At 45.4% G+C, this 21,000-nt stretch overlaps 1 protein-coding gene across 1 annotated transcript; it reads right to left on the bottom strand.

The window, feature by feature from the left end:
• Positions 1–15,256: 15,256 nt before the first annotated feature.
• Positions 15,257–19,118, bottom strand: LOC141127176 (resistin-like beta). The gene is made up of 4 exons (XM_073613406.1): positions 18,983–19,118; positions 18,270–18,407; positions 15,934–16,011; positions 15,257–15,626 (listed from the first exon to the last, which is right to left on the bottom strand). The coding sequence occupies exons 2-4, from the start codon at positions 18,385–18,387 to the stop codon at positions 15,493–15,495; spliced, it is 330 nt and encodes a 109-aa protein (XP_073469507.1). The 5' UTR covers positions 18,388–18,407; positions 18,983–19,118; the 3' UTR covers positions 15,257–15,492.
• Between the last annotated feature and the right edge of the window lie 1,882 nt (positions 19,119–21,000).

Raw genomic sequence — 21,000 nt, forward strand, 5'->3', positions numbered from 1 at the left:
AGCTTGTTTTTTTTTCCCCACGCCAGTGGGCCATGATCAGGGATGCATGCACTGTCCTGTCACCATTTGAGGAGGCCACGAGGATGGTGAGCAGTGACAGTGCATGCATCAGTGACACTGTCCCCCTTGTCCACCTGTTGGAGCACACGCTGCATGGAATAATGGACAGGGCACTTGAGGCAGAACAGAGGCAGGAAGAGGAGGACTTCCTTAGCTCTCAAGGCCCCCTTTATCCAGACAGTGTTCCTGTGTGCCCGCCGATCACACAGGAAGAGGACGAGGAGGAAGAGGAGGAGGAGGAGGAGGAAGATTGTGTCAGTATGGAGGTGGAGCCTGGCACTCAGCATCAGCAGCAGTCTTTAAGGGATCAGTCCCAAGAAACACATGGACTTGTACGTGGCTGGGAGGAGGTGGCTGCGGACCATGTCGTCCTTAGTGACCCAGAGGACTCCGGACCGAATGCCTCAGCAAACCTATGCTGCATGGCCTCCCTGATCCTGCAAAGCCTGCGTAAGGATCCTCGTATTCGTGGTATCAAGGAGAAGGACCAATACTGGCTGGCAACCCTCCTTGATCCACGTTACAAGGGTAAGGTTGCGGACCTTATCTTGCCATCGCAGAGGGTTCAGAGGATGAAACATCTTCGGGAGGCCTTGCAGAAAGGTCTGTGCAACGCGTTCCCAGAGACTGGGAGGTTACAAACTCCTGTTTCTGGACAACGTGTTGCTGAGGCTTCGGTCAGTCAAAGAAGGAGCGGTGGAGAAGGTGGCCATCTGACCGATGCGTTCAGACAATTTTTTGGTCCGCAGCCCCAAGGTATGATCGGTTCCAGCAACCATCGCCAGCGTCTGTTTTACATGGTGCAGGAATACCTAGGGGCAAGATCAGACTTGGACACCTTTCCCACCGAAAATCCTCTGGGTTACTGGGTCTTGAGGATGGATCACTGGCCAGAGCTTGCACAGTATGCAATTGAGCTACTGGCCTGTCCTGCATCCAGCGTTCTTTCGGAACGCACATTCAGTGCTGCTGGAGGCGTGGTAACCGATCACAGGGTGCGTCTGTCCACTGACTCGGTCGATCGACTGACCTTCATAAAAATGAATCAGTCTTGGATCACCACCAGCTACCAAGCACCTGATGCTGATGTAACCGAATAATTTTTTTTGAAATCTCAGATCCCTTCAAAGACTGCCTATGCTGATGCTGAGTGACTATCCCTGAGTAATTATCCTCTTCCTCCTCAATCATCACGCTGATAGCTTGTAAGAACATTTTTGGTTCTGGGTGCCACCACCAGTGCCTAAGGCACAATTTTTCAGCCCCTGTTTAACAGGGGCGTGTAATTACAATTTTTGATGCAATACTTTGCAGCAGGGCTCGTTCCTGCATTCCAACTAGAGTGTCTGTGAGGGGTTGCAGTGTTGTGGCACCAGCACCAGTGCCTAAGGCCTAATTTTTCAGCTCCTGTTCAACAGGGACATGTAATTACAATTCTTGATCTAATATTTCACAGCAGAGCCCTGTGAGGGCTTACAGTGTTGTGGCCACAGCAACACCTAAGGCCCAAATTTCTGCTGAGTATATAGGGCAGGACCCTACTTTCAAACAACTAACTTACAAACGACTCCTACTTGCAAATGGAAGGAGACAACAGGAAGTGAGAATAAATCTACCCCTAGGAAGGGAAATTCTCTCCTGTAAGAGTTAATATGGGAAAAACATTTCTCCTTTCCACTGATGCTTTCCAATCCATTGGGACAAAAAGTGAGGTGAAATCTTCTGAAGAGGAGGAAAGACAGCAAAACAAATGTCACAGGGGTGATAACCCTTCCCTATGTTTTCCAAAAAGCTTAAAAAAGATTTTTTGACTGGAGCTAAACACGTTAAAAATGTACCCGTTCAAAATTACAAAGAGATTCTACTTAACAACAAACCTACAGCCTGTATACTGCTGTTCAGAGTATATAGGGCCTGGTGGCCCCACACCTTTCCTTATTTTAATTTGGGTGCGGGGTTCCCCTTAATATCCATACAAGACCCAAAGGGCCTGGTAATGGACTGGGGGGTACCCATGCCGTTTGTCTCACTGATTTTCATCCATATTGCCAGGACCCGACATTACATTAAACCCGCAAGCAGTTTTAAATGAGATTTTTTCCTTTAAAAATGACATTTGGTGCAGGGACTGTTCTAAACACGGGAAACACGCGTCACTTTACAGGCATACTATAGACACCCCTCAGGTATGATATTTAAAGGAATATTTCACTTTTTTTTTTTTTTTTACTTTAAGCATCATTAAAATCACTGCTCCCGAAAAAACGTCCGTTTTTAAAAGTTTTTTTTGCATTGATACATGTCCCCTGGGGTAGGACCCGGGTCCCCAAACCCTTTTTAGGACAATACCATGCAAATTAGCCTTTAAAATGAGCACTTTTGATTTCGAACGTTCTAGTCCCATAGACGTCAATGGGGTTCTAACATTCGTGCGAACTTTCGGTCCGTTCGCAGGTTCTAGTGCGAACCGAACCGGGGGGTGTTCGGCTCATCCCTACTCTGCACATGCTCAGTTGCTCTCCTTGTTTAGGCATTTTTAGGCACTGCTGAGTTTGTAGAGGCCAATCTTCTGACAGCCTTCAAGTTGAATTAAACTCTTCTATCCTTTACAGCCAAGTAAGCTGCTTCTGTTTGATCTTCAACTGCCATGGTGCTGCACATGTGATCATTTATGACACCAGCCATTTGATGGCTTGACAGTTTGGTTGAGGACACAACCAAATCAAACTGTTTTCTGAAACTGCTAGGGCTTTGGGCTTCAGCAAAATGGCAGCCTCCAGCACGAACAAACAGGAGCAATGCTGGAGGCAGTTTGCAGCACGCACTAATTTTAGTAGCATTGTTATTAATGTGTAATGTATGTTCCTTGCTAAAGAACATTATTTTTTTATCAAGTTGTTATAGGTAAAGTTCCACTATAAGCCTTCTATATTCGAGTTGTAAGTGTCTCGGAGGTCTACAAGAGATAGAGAAGTCCGAAGACCTATGATCAAGGAAAAGAAGGGCGCCTCTAAGTGCAGTATGTAAAATTTAATAGAGTGCACAAAGGGTTAAAAGCACTTACAAGATTGTTGAGTGTTAAAAGACATGATAAAATCAGGAGTCCTCATCTGTGGCATGTGTCCATCCTCAGCACGGTGGTAGAGAGCAGTGTAGAGCCATCCAGTGTAGAGCCGTTTCGGAGCATGTGCGGCTCCTTCGTCAGGGTCTGACGAAAGAGCCACACATGCTCCAAAACGCGTTACCACCCCCTTCTCTACACTGACACCATCAGCCTTGTGTGTCCCGCAGTGAATACAGGCTTCCCTGCTGCCTCCTCTTTCCAACACGCATGAGAACGCTTTACAGCTGCTGGACGGCTCTACACTGCTCTCTACCACCGTGCTGAGGATGGACACATGCCACAGATGAGGACTCCTGATTTTATCATGTCTTTTAACACTCAACAATCTTGTAAGTGCTTTTAACCCTTTGTGCACTCTATAAAATTTTACATACTGCACTTAGAGGCGCCTTTCTTTTCCTTTTTTATATCTTCAGAGTTGCTTCTCCTCTAACCAAAGTGCTGCCAGAAGTGCCATCTCATCACTATCATCCCTCTGACCAGCTACCCACCTCCACCAGAGCGCCCTTATCACCTCTCTGTTCTAGACCTATGATCAGTCTAGGGGTCACAAGCCAAGGTCGATGCAGAAGGAGAGTCTCGTAGTGGGGGTCACAAGCCAAGGTCGATGCTGAAGGAGAGTTTCGTAGTGGGGGTCACAAGCCAAGGTCAGTGCAGAAGAAGAGTTTTGTAGTGGGGGTCACAAGCCAAGGTCGATGCAGAAGGAGAGTTTCGTAGTGGGGTCACAAGCCAAGGTCAGTGCAGAAGAAGAGTTTTGTAGTGGGGGTCACAAGCCAAGGTCGATGCAGAAGGAGAGTTTCGTAGTGGGGTCACAAGCCAAGGTCAGTGCAGAAGAAGAGTTTCGTAGTTGGGGTCACAAGCCAAGGTCGGTGCAGAAGAAGAGTTTCGTAGTTGGGGTCACAAGCCAAGGTCGGTGCAGGAGAAGAGTTTCGTAGTGGAGGTCACAAGCCAAGGTCGGTGCAGAAGGAGAGTTTCGTAGTCGGGGTCACAAGCCAAGGTCGGTGCAGGAGAAGAGTTTCGTAGTGGAGGTCACAAGCCAAGGTCAGTGCAGAAGAAGAGTTTCGTAGTGGGGGTCACAAGCCAAGGTCACTGAAGAAGAAGAGTTTCGTAGTGGGGGTCACAAGCCAAGGTCGATGCAGAAGGAGAGTTTCATAGTGGGGGTCACAAGCCAAGGTCGGTGCAGGAGAAGAGTTTCGTAGCTGGGGTCACAAGCCAAGGTCGATGCAGAAGGAGACTTTCGTAGTCGGGGTCACAAGCCAAGGTAACTGCAGAAGAAGAGTTTCGTAGTGGGGGTCACAAGCCAAGGTAACTGCAGAAGAAGAGTTTCGTAGTGGGGGTCACAAGCCAAGGTCGATGCAGAAGGAGAGTTTCGTAGTGGGGGTCACAAGCCAAGGTCGGTGCAGGAGAAGAGTTTCGTAGCTGGGGTCACAAGCCAAGGTCGATGCAGAAGGAGAGTTTCATAGTCAGGGTCACAAGCCAAAGTAGTTTCCAACAGCAATAGACGTAGCTCAAGCAGTAAGCAGGATCAGACCACAATAATCTGGCGACAGGAAGAGCAGAGGCAAGGCTTATATAGGAAGTTCATGGGAGGAGCAATGAGTTCAAGGTTCAACGGCAATCAAGACACAGAGCAGGGTTGTCCCAATAGATCAGGCAGGATTGTCCAATAGATCAGGCAGAGAGCTGTCCAGCATCCAAGATAGCTCAGCGTGAAGTCCCAGGTTTGAGCCCAGGTCCTGACACTGACTCTCTGCAAATCACAAAACCATTTCATGAACTTACTCATGTCATAGCGGGGTACCTGTCCTATCTCTTACTTACAATCTCATGGGGCTTTATTTGTTTTGTGGTCAATTGAACCTCGTTTAACCGCTTGCCGACCACCTCACGCAGATATACTGCGGCAGAAGGGCTTGTACAGGCAAAACCACGTAGCTGTGCGTTGCCGTTTGAGAGGCAGCCAGCGGGCACGTGCACGCCCGCGGCAAGCTCCGTGAGTCGGGCTGCTGGTCCCGCGGACTCGATCGCCACGGGAATACCCGCAATCACCTCACGGGGAGGAAGAACGGGGAGATGCTGATGTAAACTGCATCTCCCGGTTCTGCTAAGTGACGGTGTCACTGATCTCTGCTCCCTGTCATCGGAGCAGAGATCAGTGACGTGTAACATGTAACCACCCCCCCACAGTTAGAAACACGTCCCTAGGACACACTTAACCCCTACACTGCCACCTAGTGGTTAACCCCTTCACTGCCAGTGTCATTTACACAGGAATCAGTGCATTTTTATAGCATTGATCGCTGTATAAATGACAATGGTCCCAAAAATGTGTCAAAAATGTCCGATGTGTCCGCCATAACGTCGCAGTCACAATAAAAATCGCTGATCGCCACCATTTAAAAAAAAAAAAATATTAATAAAAATGCCATATAAATATCCCCTATTTTGTAAACGTTATAACTTTTGCACAAACCGATCAATAATCGCTTATTACTGAGGAAAAAAATAGGTTTTTTTATATATTTTTGGGGGATATTTATTATAGCAAAAAGTAAAAAAAAATGTGTTTTTTTCAAAATTGTCGCTTTTCTTTTGTTTATAGCGCAAAAAATAAAAATCGCAGAGGTGATCAAATACCACCAAAAGAAAGATCTATTTGCGGGGAAAAAAGGACGTCAATTTTGTTTGGGAGCCACGTCGCACAACTGCGCAATTGTCAGTTAAAGCGACACAGTGCCGAATCGCAAAAAGTGCTCTGGTCAGGAAGGGGTAAATTCTTCCGGGGCTGAAGTGGTTAACCACTTCAGCCCCGGACCATTTGGCTGCCCAAAGACCAGAGCGATTTTTGCGATTCGGCACTTTTTTCATTTATATTGCAAAGAATAAAAAAAAAAAAACAGTAGTGATCAAATACCGCCTAAAGAAAGCTCTATTTGTGTGAAATAAAAGACAAAAATGTCATTTGGGTACAATGTTACATGACCGTGCAATTACCAGTTAAAGTAACGCAGTGCTGAATAGCAAAAAGTGCCCCGGTCATGAAGGGGTGGAACCTTCCGGAGGGGATAAATCATCTCAGGGATATATTGGCTTCAGTTCTTTGGTATCAGAATTGATCATGTAAAAGAATTTTGATGTGTGATTTAATGTTTCCACCAACTTATTGAAAACAATGTTAGCAGCATGTTACCTTCCCCCGACTGTTTCTAAACAACTCGAATTTTTCCTGACATTTCCTCATTCCCCTGACTTAAAATGTCACATAATTTAGCTTTGTCTCCCCAGTAATGATAGAATGTCCCCTGAGATCTGATAGCTTCTCACTCAGCGCTCTCACCACACCCTCATACCTCTGAACCTGTTCTACAATTTACTTCTCCTTAATCCCCTCCACTAATTCTGTAAAACCAGACAATAATCCTCGAACAATGATATCTTTTCTTTTGACACTCAAGCATTAATCACAACCTCTGCTCCAGCCCTGCTAGAAACTGATCAAACTTGCTGAGGCCCACCCCTCAGCCATCTCTCATCCCAAACAGACTCCATGATGGTGAGATGAGAGCTTTGTGGGGGCCAAACCAACACTTCCAGGACTCCTTGTCCTTCTTTACATTGAAGATAGTTCCTAATGACATTGGTGGCATGTTTGGGGTGGTTGTCCTGCTGCAGTATACATTTGGGGCCAATCACAAGTCTCCCTGATGGTATGGCATGATGGAGAAGTATCTGCCTGTATTTATCAGCATTGAGGAAACCATTTATCGGGCAACGTTGAAGAGCATAGATGCAGTGGTTGGATAACATTAGGAAGCGTAGACTCTTTGGTCGGGTAACGTTGAGGAACATAGATGCAGTGGTCTGCTAACATTGAGAAACGTAGATGCAGTGGTCGGGTAACATTTAGGAGTAGGGATGAGCCGAACACCCCCCTGTTCGGTTTGCACCAGAACATGCGAACAGGAAAAAAGTTTGTTCGAACACGCAAACACCGTTAAAGTCTATGGGACACGAACATGAATAATCAAAAGTGCTAATTGTAAAGGCTTATATGCAAGTTATTGTCATAAAAAGGGGTTGGGGACCTGGGTCCTGCCCCAGGGGACATGGATCAATGCAAAAAAAGTTTTAAAAACGGACGTTTTTTCAGGAGCAGTGATTTTAACAATGCTTAAAGTCAATCAATAAAAGTGTAATATCCCTTTAAATTTCATACCTGGGGGGTGTCTATAGTATGCCTGTAAAGGGGCGCATGTTTCCCGTGTTTAGAACAGTCTGGCAGCAAAATGACATTTCAAAGAAAAAAAGTCATTTAAAACTACTCCCGGATATTAATGAATTGCCGGTCCGACAATACACATAAAAGTTCATTGATAAAAACGGCATGGGAATTCCCCACCAAAATTAAAAAAAAAAAAATGAAGTGGGGGTCCCCCTAAATTCCATACCAGGCCTTTCAGGTCTGGATTTTAAGGGGAACCCCTCGCCAAAATTAAAAAAAAAATGGCGTGGGGTCCCCCCAAAAATCCATACCAGACTCTTATCCAACCACGCAACCTGGCAGGCCGCAGGAAAAGAGGGGGGAATGAGAGAGCGCCCCCCTTCTGAACCGTACCAGGCCACATGCCCTCAACATTGGGAGGGTGCTTTGGGGTAGCCCCCCAAAACACCTTGTCCCCATGAAGTGTAAGGGTTACTAGATGGTACCAAGGGATACAGCACCTCATCCCCAAAATAATCAAATAATTAATGGGTGTGTGGATGGGGGATTATGGCGGTGCTAAAGTCAAAAAGATTTGTCAAAGAGGAATAAACGAGAAAAAGTGTAAAAAGCAAAAAAGTTACAAAATTTATTGATAATCTAACATAGACAAAAATATACATTACAGACAATTCATGTTGTACTTAAAAGAAGATTATGGATACATGTACTGTAAGTGACCCTAAGGATGGTGGAGTGGGCCAGATGGTAAGTGGCCGTTGAAGGAGGAGGGCTCGATTTCCTACATGTTTCGCCAAGACATTGGCTTCTTCAGGGAACAGGAGCTCATAAGATAGACATATAAAATAATTCTGTGTGGTAAATATGAAAAACATGGTAAGAGCAATAATTTGACCAAACACTGCATGGTATAAACAGTAGAGAGTTAAAACTGCGGCTGGACATTCATGCGACCATAGGCTCCACACGAAGTACCGGTAATGCAGACATACCTGGGGCGTCAGTGCCCGAGACAGGAGGGAGGAGAGGGGAAGGGGGAACACAGCCACCCGATGAGATCCCCACAAGGGAGCGGGCAGGCCGCGCCGTAGATTATGTAGGAACAAGGTCACGAGGTGCCTGTGATGGATGTGTGCACACAGCAAGGTTTTTTCCCTTGCTGTGTGCACACATCCATCACAGGCACCTCGTGACCTTGTTCCTCTACGGTTTTTAAATATACATGTAAGTTTGCACTCTCCCTTCTAGAGATATAGACACATTTATTCATATTTTTATATATACATTTTACGTATTCTTTCTAATACAATGCACAGATGTGCAATTCTTTATCCCTAGATTATCATTACATAGTGCATTATGACTTATGGCTATCTCTACATTCCTTTGCCAGGTCTACTGTATGCCCCCTGCAGGCATAATCTACGGCGCGGCCTGCCCGCTCCCTTGTGGGGATCTCCTCGGGTGGCTGTGTTCCCCCTTCCCCTCTCCTCCCTCCTGTCTCGGGCACTGACGCCCCAGGTATGTCTGCATTACCGGTACTTCGTGTGGAGCCTATGGTCGCATGAATGTCCAGCCGCAGTTTTAACTCTCTACTGTTTATACCATGCAGTGTTTGGTCAAATTATTGCTCTTACCATGTTTTTCATATTTACCACACAGAATTATTTTATATGTCTATCTTATGAGCTCCTGTTCCCTGAAGAAGCCAATGTCTTGGCGAAACATGTAGGAAATCGAGCCCTCCTCCTTCAACGGCCACTTACCATCTGGCCCACTCCACCATCCTTAGGGTCACTTACAGTACATGTATCCATAATCTTCTTTTAAGTACAACATGAATTGTCTGTAATGTATGTTTTTGTCTATGTTAGATTATCAATAAATTTTGTAACTTTTTTGCTTTTTACACTTTTTCTCGTTTATTCCTCTTTGACAAATCTTTTTGACTTTAGCACCGCCATAATCCCCCGTCCACACACCCATTAATTACCTTGTCCCCATGTTGATGAGGACAAGGGCCTCATCCCCACAACCCTCTAGCATTTCACTAAAAAACTGTCAAAAATGTTAAAAATGAAAGAGACAGTTTTTGACAATTCCTTTATTTAAATGCTTCTTCTTTCTTCTATCTTCTATCTTTCTTCATCTTCTTCTGGCTCTTCTGGTTCTTCCTCCGGTGTTCTTGTCCAGCATCTCCTCCACGGCGTCTTCTATCTTCTCCTCGGGCAGCTCCGCACCTATGGCATGGGGGGAGGCTCCCGCTCTTCTCTTCATCTTCTTCTCTTCTTCATCTTCTTCTCCGGGCCGCTCTGCACCCATGCTGGCATGGTGGGAGGCTCCCGCTGTGTGATGCTTCTCCTCTTCTGACGGTTCTTAAATAACGGGGGCTGGGCCACCCGGTGACCCCGCCCCCTTCTGACGCATGGTGACTTGATGGGACTTCCCTGTGATGTCACGGGGAATGCTACAGGGAAGTCCCATCATGTCCCGTGTGTCAGAGGGGGGCGGGGTCAACGGGTGCCCCCCCATTATTTAAGGACCGTCAGAAGAGGAGATGCGTCAAACAGCGGGAGCCTCCCCCCGTGCCATGGGTGCGGAGCGGCCCAAGGAGAAGAAGATAGAAGACGCCGCGGAGGAGATGCTGGACGAGAGAAGAAGAAGAAGAAGAAGAAGAAGAAGAAGAAGAAGAAGATCATCATTTTTGACAGTTTTTTAGTGAAATGGTAGGGAACCCCCTTACCATTTCACACAGGGGGGGTGGGATCTGGGGGTCCCCTTGTTAAAGGGGGCTTCCAGATTCCGATAAGCCCCCCGCCCGCAGACCCCCACAACCACCGGCCAGGGTTGTGGGGATGAGGCCCTTGTCCTCATCAACATGTGGACAAGGTGTTTTGGGGGGCCATCCCAAAGCACCCTCCCAATGTTGAGGGCATGTGGCCTGGTACGGTTCAGGAGGGGGGGCGCTCTCTCGCCCCCCCTCTTTTCCTGCGGCCTGCCAGGTTGCGTGCTTGGATAAGGGTCTGTAATGGATTTTTGGGGGACCCCACGACGTTTTTTTTTTTAATTTTGCCGCGGGGTTCCCCTTAAAATCCATACCAGACCTGAAGGGCCTGGTATTGAATTTAGGGGGACCCCCACATCATTTTTTTTTTTAATTTTGGTTTGGGGTTCCCCTGTGGGGAATTCCCATGCCATTTTTATCAATGAACTTTTATGTGTATTGTCGGACCGGCAATGCATTAATAGCCGCGAGTAGTTTGAAATGTCATTTTGCTGTCAGACTGTTCTAAACATGGGAAACATGCGCCCCTTTACAGGCATACTATAGACACCCCCCAGCTACGATTTAAATTTAATTTAAAGGGATATTACACTTTTATGGTGGTGGTATCCAGGTACCACCATCCACTGTCTGGAGAAGACTGGAGGAAACCAGTGGTACCCAGGTACCCCCATCTACTGTACGGAGAAGTCTGGCCTGAAGTGGTCTTCGTGGAAGTGTAGCACCCTCTAGTTAGGTAGGTACTAGAGTGAGGATTTTTTTTAGCAGAGTAGCAAAATGTAGGCGGGTTAGACCTGTTTGTTTTCATTCTGGGCTGGGAGTGGCTCAGGGAAGGGCTGGGTGACTCACAGGTAGCATAACTGCTACCTCACTCTTCTATCTAGAAGGTGGTAGAATAGGAGGAGGAAATGTGGAGCTGCCTGGGGAAGTTTGAGGAGCCTTGACCAATCCCCAACTGGGATTGGCAGGGGGCAGGTTTCTTTAAATACCCGGGGTCAGCCCAGCTGGGGGGGAGTTGTTGGGTGAAGGGGTGGAGTGAGAGAGTGTGGAGGCTGTCGGGCCCACAAGGAACTCCCCAGTCTGGGAGTGACCTTGGGCTGGGGCTTGTGTGCATCCAAGAGGAAAGAAGAAATCCTGGAGAAGGAACACATGAGAGAACGAGGAGAGGACAGTGGGAGAGAACACTGCTAAGAGACTCTAGGGAGGACAACTGGTCACAGCCAGGGGGGCTGGTGAGTAAACACAGTCAGGAGGACTGGGGAGGCACACCTGATAGAACTGGGAGTTTGCAGTTTGAGATGGGTGCAGAACCAGAAGAGTGGACTGTGGGAAGAGGATTGGAGAGAGGTAATTGCAGCCAGGCTGGCTGACAGGGCCTGAAGAGAGCACCTGAACTATTTCTACACCACAGGGGCCCAAGGCCTCTGCCTGCAAAAGGCAATCCATTAAGGCCTGGCGGAGTTAGTGTCAGGCCTAACCATGCGGTTACATAGTTACATAGTAGGTGAGGCTGAAAAAAGACACCTAGCCCATCAAGTCCAACCTATGTGTGTGATTATATGTCAGTATTACATTGTATATCCCTGTATGTTGTGGTCGTTTAGGTGCTTATCTAATAGTTTCTTGAAACTATCAATGGCTCCCGCTAAAACCACTGCCTGTGGAAGGGAATTCCACATCCTTGCCGCTCTTACAGTAAAGAACCCTTTACGTAGTTTAAGGTTACACCTCTTTTCTTCTAATTTTAATGAGTGGCCGTGAGTTTTGTTAAATTCCCTTCCATGAAAAAGTTTTATCCCTATTGTGGGGTCACCAGTACGGTATTTCCCCTCTCAAGCAACCTTTCCTCATAACTAAGATCCTCCAGACCCTTTATTAGCTTTGTTGCCCTTCTTTGTACTCGCTCCATTTCCAATACATCCTTCCTGAGGACTGGTGGCCAGAACTGGACAGCATACTCCAGGTGCGGCCGGACCAGAGTCTTGTAGAGCAGGAGAATTATTGTTTTATCTCTGGAGTTGATCCCTTTTTAATGCCAATATTCTGTTTGCTTTGTTAGCAGCAGCTTGGCATTGCATGCCATTGCTGAGCCTATCATCTACTAGGACCCCCAGATCCTTTTCCATCCTAGATTCCCCCAGAGGTTCTCCCCCCAGTCTATAGATTACATTCAGATTTTTGCCACCCAAATGCATTATTTTACATTTTTCTACATTGAACCTCATTTGCCATGTAGTTGCCCCTCCCCCATTCATTTGTTCAGATCTTTTTGCAAGGTTTCCACATCCTGCGGAGAAGTTATTGCCCTGCTTAGCTTAGTATCGTCTGCAAATACAGAGATTGAACTGTTTATCCCATCCTCCAGGTCGTTTATGAACAAATTAAATAGGATTGGTCCCAGCACAGAACCCTGGGGGACCCCACTACCCACCCTGACCATTCCGAGTACTCCCCATTTATCACCACCCTCTGAACTCGCCCTTGTAGCCAGTTTTCAATCCATGTACTCACCCTATGGTCCATGCCAACTGACCTTATTTTGTACAGTAAACGTTTATGGGGAACTGTGTCAAATGCTTTTGCAAAATCCAGATACACCACGTCTACAGGCCTTCCTTTATCTAGATGGCAGCTCACCTCCTCATAGAAGGTTAATAGATTGTTTTGGCAAGAACAGTTCTTCATGAATCCATGCTGATTACTGCTAATGATACCGTTCTCATTACTAAAATCTTGTATATAGTCCCTTATCATCTCCTCCAAGAGTTTACATACTATTGATGTTAGGCTAACTGGTCTGCAATTCCCAGGGATGTATTTTGGGCCCTTTTTTAAATATTGGTGCCACGTTGGCTTTTCTCCAATCAGCTGGTACCATTCCAGTTAGTAAGCTTTCCACAAAAATTAGGAACAATGGTCTGGCTATCACCTGACTGAGTTCCTTAAAGCGGAATTCCACCCATTTAAAAGTCAGCAGCTACAAAAAGTGTAAATAATCAGACACTCACCTGTCCCACGGTCCAGTAATGTGGGTGCAGGAAGCCTCGCTCCTCTCCCCCTCCTCTGCGAGGCGCCGGCATTCTAACTGCGGGCACCCACTGAGCATGCAAAAGCCATGCTGTGAATGGCCGGGTAATCTTCTAGGACCTGTGATGTGTCCCAGAAGATTGCAGGGAGGGAGGGGGAAGAGGAGGTCTTCGTTCCGGCGCCACGGCGCCAGGGGAGGAAGTGGGAGCTGGGTGCCTGTAAAAACAGGGTACACGCTTCTCCCCCGAAAAAATGACATGCCAAATGTAGCATGTCAGGGGGTCACCAGCACTTAAAATGGAAGTTCCATTTTTGGGTGGAACTCGGCTTTAAGTACCCTCAGGTGCAAGACATCTGGTCCCGGTGACTTATTAATGTTACGTTTTTCAAGTCTATTTCTAATTCTGTCCTCTGTTAGCCATTAGGGTGCTTCCTGAGACATGCTATGAAAATTAACATTACAGCCTTGGTTACTGAATCCCCCCCCCCCCCCGTTTCCCTTGTGAAGACTGATGAGAAAAATATATTCAAAACCTTCACCATCTCTCCGTCTTTTGTAACCAGATTCCCTTCATCATACTTTATGGGGCCAATATGATCTGGCCTCACTTTCTTACTATTTATATACTTAAAGAATCTCTTGGGATTTTTTTTACTCTCCTCCTCTATGTGTCTTTTGTGTTCTATCTTAGCCACCTGGATTGCACCCTTACATTTTTTATTGCATTCTTTGTAAAGTTGGAATGATGACAATGACCCCTCAGCTTTGTTTTTTTTGAAGGCCTTTTCTTTTGCTTTTATATGCATTTTTACATTGGAGTTGAGCCACCCAGGATTTTTTTTTGGCTCTTTTAAATTTGTTTCCCCTTGGAATGCACTGACCAATACCTTTATTTAATATGCTCTTAAAGCGCTACCATTTTTTCCTCCCTGTTTTTTGTTCCTAGGATTTTATTCTATTTAATATTTTCTAGCAAAGAGCACAGTTTAGGGAAGTTGGTACCAGTACAGATCTCAGTGTGCCCATCAGTGAACAGTACAGGACCCGGAGGTATGTGTGAGGGGGGATGGGGCACTCCATGATATCACTTTACTTTTTCCCATATCAGACCCCAGTGACCTTCATTCCTGATCTGCCACCATGAGGTGGTAGTGAGGAGGTCAATCAAACTTCAGAAGGAACATTTCTACCCCACTACTACAGTGCCTGCAAAATGTTGCACATGACCATTTCACAGAGATGACACTTGTAGGATATTTAAATCAAAGCATCTGTAAAGGGATGGATGGCACACCAGACACAAATAGGAGGTGCAATGGCTCCATATTTTACCTAGCAGATGATAAATATTAATTCAGACTCAGGGCGGTGCAGTGATCTAATAGCTGATTGGTACACACATTTTATCCAGTCAGATACAATGAAATGTGCAGCTTCTGGGTGTGTCCACATAAGGTCTTATCTTTCAATTACAACATCCGATTCAGGAGAGAAGAGGGTTGGAAATTCCTATTGCACCGACGAATCATATTGCTCAATGATGTCAGAGTTATGTTTTGTTTTTGCTTCACACAACAAAACAACTAAAACCGCCCCATCTACAAAGTAACTGGCAGTTCATGGGGGGGCAGTGCTTGTGGTCAAGGGGTTTCTGATTAGGCTTATTCTGACCTGTTACCAATGTAACCAATCTCATCACTCCATATTAGTGTGTTCTCCCATCTCGGAGCGCTGAAATCTGCAAACATCTCATAGGTTTTGGTTTGGCTTCCCATCATCTATGTTCTCATTATGGAGATCCTATACAGAGGGACCTGTCTATAGAGATCTGCAAAATAATCCTCCGCTTCTACCGCTGCGCTTCTCACTGGGTTTTCTGCACTTTATAAACATTTACACAAACTCTATCTAATCTATAAAATCTGATTAATGAGACCCAGCTAAAACTGAGGAGAACCTGTGATGTCACCCCAACTCCGCCCTCCCACTGTTTGGAAGAATAGGAAAGAATCCAGGTTCAGGGCGGAGTAAAGGAAGGACGGTTTCAGGAAAACTTTATTTGCAGCAAAATAAATCACAAATTATAAACTTTTATAACTGGACGCTGTAAGCTGTCATATAATAGGTGTGATGTGCAGCTCCCGGCCATGGAGAGCGGAGACTGGTCTTCTCTATTGTTATTTATATATCTTCAGTGAAGTTGCTTATGATAGAAGAGATTATTTAGCGGTGTCACTCCCATCTCTGAGTGTCCGCCCTCTGGTGGTCAGACTCTACTTAGATCCGACCTTGCAGCAGCGGGCCGTTGTCCAGTCCATGGGTTTACACTGACAGTGACAAGTGTTCTGAGACTGGATGTCATACGAGCCACATCCCATCCCACAGGCACACCCCGTGCAGGCGTAATCTGCATAAATTGAGAAAATATCTGATTATAACTTTCTACAATCATATAATATACACAGCAATATGCAGAAGTTTGGAGCCCCCGAGGTGTACCCCAAAATGACCTCATATAGAGGCTTTGGGTAAATGTCCAGCACTCCCCTCCTCTCATTCATTAGACTGTTCCCACTCTGTTCTTCTGGGGGTGACAGTGGTCCTTCTTCTCATATTTGGTCTGAGATCTCTAGGACCTCATGGGTGGTCTGTAGTGAAGTATATGTCTCTCTCACACTGATACTGAGCTCTATTCTATTCTTATGGTCATTTACCTGTAGGACAAGTAGCGAATGCTCCTGTTTGGTGGGCATCAATGCAGATAATTTTACTGTTTGCCAGGACCTCGGAAGCTGAAAGAAAAGACAGAGATATGAAGAACCTGCAAATGTAAATGGTCAGACAATATGGCTGCCTCCCAATACTAAGATGTCTGAGTTCCCAGGATACACCTGTTTCTCTCTTAGAAACAGGAGAAACAGGCGTATCCTGGGAACTCCGACATCTTAGAGACTGAAATAAGGAACCAGCCATCAAAGCACATGTTAGACTAAAAATTGCATCCCCTAAATACAGCATCACTGCAAACAATGATTGCTATATAGGAAGTACTCCTGGGAGTACATCTTCCGAAGTGCTCCTTGTTGTCGCTGATTAGCTGTCCGGGAAGGAGTTTGGTGGGATTACAGCAGAGCCTCCTGTGGGACATTCCCTGTGGTCCATACATCTCTACTAAGCCTGTTTTGACCCCCCCCCCCTGAATAAGGGCAGTCGCTTTCCGGTAAGCCTCCATTACTTTATCACCAGGTGGTGGGCAGCACTAGCGGTGGAACATTGATCCAGGATTCCGCATTGAATACCATAACTTTTGGACTTTATTTTCACCTTCACTTTATCATTTGAACTGTTTTTTCACTATACTACATATTTTATTATGTCTTTGTAACTATTTATGAGCATGTAATTGATTTATATATCAGCCGATATTATTTTATTGCTTGATATTCACTGCTGTTGGTTATCTTATTCATTGACATAACACATTTCACATTTGTGACATATGTCCAGCGCTGCACTGTTCTTTTTATATGTTATCTATCAATGCCTAAAAGGTGTTTGATCATCTTGGCTGGACCTTGCAGATTTTGGTTCCCCTGGGCCCTTCCTCTCTCTGCCTTACCTTCTTTAGTCCCACATTTTCCTTCTCCCCCTACCCCCTCTTCTACAGTATCTACTACTATTCTTGCTTTCCTTCATATTTTACCTTCACACTTCTGTTCTCTTTGTAGCACCATTCCCTAGTTAAGTTAAATCTAGTTTTTGGCTCTGCTGTACTCAGTCGAGTAGTAATCTGTTTTTTTGGTTGGGTCGGGTTTCCCTAAGCTTGATGGTCGACCTCTCCTGTGAGCTTCTAGAAGATGCTTCCAGAAGATAGAGTAGAAGGATCAACCACTTTGAATATTTAGCAGATCTCAGCCAAACCCTGGGAAGGGGAACCTAGAAGGTGGCTGGAGAGATGATAAATGTTTTAGACACATGCTCGGGGGGTATTCTTCTCCTTGGGCTGCTGCCCCTGTGAGGCAGCTGTGCATGTTCTCAGAAGAGTTGCTCCTGGGCCTCAACATGTGCTTAGCTGGGGGCCTGAAGGAGATGTGATTAAATAAAGGGACATTTGCTGTAGGGTATTACCTGTGGAGGCTGGTCTGGGGAAAGATCATTTTCTCCCTCACTGAAGAGTGGAAGCTGGAATGGGCCACAGCTTTGCTAGGACATTGTGAGTAATATCTTGATTTGGTTCCCAGGTGTGCATGTGCTCAGGGAAATAAGTGCCAGAGATTTCTGTAAGGACTGGGACTGCTAACATCGGGTCCTAGATTACCTGGCCCATTCCCTTTTACCCCCAACAAAGTTCACTACCAGAGGATTCAGCCTGGAGTTTGTCCTCCTGATATTTGCTGCTAACATTTTGGAGTATCCTGCACCCTATATGCCTTTCCCTTAATAAAGATCTGCAATAAATCCACAAAAACACATCCCATAGACTGTGCCTGTGTTTGTCAATGTACTTGGATCTGTGCCTGGAGCTAGCAGCCTCTGTACCATTGTGGGAGAACCTATTTTCAATGGCCCCTTCCAGAGGGACACTATATCTACAATTGTTCGGCCAGTCTTCCTCTAGGCACTGATGTCTAACACTCAACTCAATTTATGAGCACTTCATTCAGCTGTCCAACAAATACAAGTTCACCACCACTGGTTCTACAAGCAAACTCAAAATCCTTTCTTTCACTCAGCCTTGTAACCGACCAACATTCTGGTTGGAATTTCTATTTTATTGAAGAATGTAGGTGCTCTTGTATTGTATTTCAGTACTTTTAAAATCAATAAAAACGTATTGTAAAAGAAAGTTGATCAATAAACGCCTAAGTGATGAAAGAGGTTCAGTAAAAGGATACCTCTACCTTGTGGGCTCTACCTTCCTCCTAGACAGTATTTGATAAAATAATCCAACAGACGAAAGCCAGGTCTGTCCCAACAAAGTGCAGTAAGTGGATGCATAGGAGATTAAACAAATGCGTTATCATGAAGAAGTTAAATGCAGGTGACCTACCCATAGATTTCATGAGGTTTGTGAGGGAGATGACATCTCTCAGACAACTTTGTCCAGCGCAGGTTTTGGTGTCTGCCGTGACTGCAGACAGGAAAAATAAACAAAACAGAAGCTTCATCTTCCAGAGTCCAGGAACACCTGAGAGGGATGGAGAATGTGTGGAGAACAGGATGATATATCTCCACAAATAACAATTCTCTATACAAATACAGCCAACAAATATATAGCATTAATAACAGTTCACATCACAAGGTAACCTACATCCATCTATACCAGGATTATGGGTTATAAGAACAAGACATTCATTTTACTTTTTTTACTGCTACATTTCAACTATTCCATCCCCAACGTGGAGAAGTTTCACCAGGAAACTGAAGCGTCAGTTATGGTGAAACTTTCCTTCTTTGGCTTCCTCCACTGAAAATAATTGATATCACCAACTTTAAGGTGGAGCAAAAGGGTTGAGCCTGGAGCAGCTTTATAAATGGAGTTTTATACCAGCAGAATACATCTAAGAAGATATAGGAGGAATATGTCTTGTCTCAGGTCTTTGTTGATGTCCGAGGTATAGATAGTATTAAGTCTTATTGGAACAGTGACCATGCTCCACTCCTTTAGTAAATCCACCTTGGGCTGTAACCCAGTAACTCATCATTATCCCCGTGATATAAAGATTCAGGACTGCACCTTCCACCCCCTCCCATTACACTTACCTGATGGATATGAGAGAAATTCTAAGTGACCTTGAATGTAAGAAGACACATAAATATCTTATGGGAACCGACCTTCCTCCAATCACAGCCTGTTATTGGGAATTGGGCATTGTCTTCCAAATTAATCCTTCCCCTGCTGGAGTCCAGCCAACTCTCTGCATGGAAGTCGATGGGATGGGTGTTCCCCAAGATGTCATCTCCCTTCTGTGAGCCCACAGAGCTGACATGCCAAGATTTCACATAAACAAGAGGGTGCAAATCATGGTGGGGATGCAGCCAAAAAAAAAAAAAAAAGAAAATATAGAAATACAGTAAATAAAGAAATGTCCAGTAATTCTGCTTGGGGTGGAAGGGAGTTTTGAAAAATCCCCTTTTGGGATTTAAATTTGGGAGTTAAATTCAGCTTTTCTGGCCATTTTCTAGGGTAATAGGCAAGTGATTGTCAAAAAAATAATATGGGGGAGCTGAGCACCGCCCTGGGGACATCCACCAAAGCAAAACAATGTTTTAAAACATTTTGTTTGGCCGGGAGCAGTGTTTTTAGTAATGCTTGAAGTCAAACATTAAAAATGAAAAATTCCATTAAATAACATGTCTGGGGGTGCCCTGCCCCTGTCTGTGAAGTGGCTCATCTGTACAATGTATACAACCTACAATAACACAAAAAAATCAAGAAAGAAAGCATGAGAACCCCCAAAAATCCATACCAGACCCTTATCTGAATGCGCAGCCCAAGAAAGGAAGAGAAGAGCGGCCATTCCCTCTCTTGAACTGTACCAGGCTACATGCTCTCAACATGGGGGTGAACATTGCCAGGAAGGCCCCCTTGTAAGGTAACTTTTTTCATGTTGGTATGGATTTTGGGGGGAATCCAATCCATTTTTTTCCTTGATTTTTGCATTGGGTTTCTCCCTTTAATCCATACAAGACCTAAATAGACCTCTAACTCTAGAGCAGGCTCCCTCTTTCACTCCATTGATTCCCAAGATTGAGAAGAGCCTCTGGAGCCAGGCTATAATTATTCCGACCACTCGTATCCTGGCCTTGACTTCTACTCAGGAATCTGCAATTCCCCCTGGCAAGAGTAGTGCATCCGGAGCTGAGAACAAAACCCCTGCATTGGGCCCATGACTCAAAGCTTTTCAGGCAGCCAAGTGTCCAAAGAACTCCCATGGTTCTTGTACTGGTGACTAATATCCATAAGGATGTATAGGACTACATGAAAGCTTGTATGATTAGTGCCTGTACCAGGCCAAAACCCGAATTACCGGCAGCCTGTGTTCCACTGCTTCCCATTCCCACCATGAACCATGGCACCATTTTTCAATGGACTTCTTAATTGATTTCCCACTGTCCTATGACTTTACGGTAATTTGGGTACAAAGTGTACCTCTTTTACTGCCTTCAGGTGCATTATGACTCCTCAGACCTCATGGCATGCCTACCTCATGGATTGTGGGGTCCTGTTTACCTCCGTCTTTTGGAAAAGCCTCTGTAAGTCTCTGGACATCTCTTTACAGTTTGTGCTCTGGTGTCTGCCTACCATGATTATTACTGAATTTTTTCAATGTCTCCTTACTTAAACCTTTGGTCCTGAATAGGTTTTCCATCCTATGTCTCTTGCTACACCTTCTGCTAATCCATCACAAGGTTACAAAGCTCATCAAATCCCAAGATTTCTCAAAGAAAATGTCAGTACCTAATTGACTGGAGGGGCTTCAGTACTGAAGAAAGATCCTGGTGTCAGCTTCCCACTTCCATGTCTATTTTCCATTGAAACCAGGGTGGATAGACTCCATAGAAGTGGGGATGTGGGGTTAGGTTACACTCACCTTCTACTTCTTGATCTAGCCCCAGGTCTTCTCTCTGGCACACAGCCACAGGCACTTCTGGTTAGGTTGTGTCTCCAGTGACCCTGGGGTCTCCAGCAACCCTTGTGATTCCTGTGTCTCCAGCAACCCTTGTGGCTGTGCTGTGTCCAGTGACCCCATTTGACTCCTGATTCTTCAGAGCTGTCT

The sequence above is a fragment of the Aquarana catesbeiana genome, linkage group LG01 (assembly GCF_042186555.1).
Source record: "Aquarana catesbeiana isolate 2022-GZ linkage group LG01, ASM4218655v1, whole genome shotgun sequence".
Taxonomy (NCBI): Eukaryota; Metazoa; Chordata; class Amphibia; order Anura; family Ranidae; genus Aquarana; species Aquarana catesbeiana.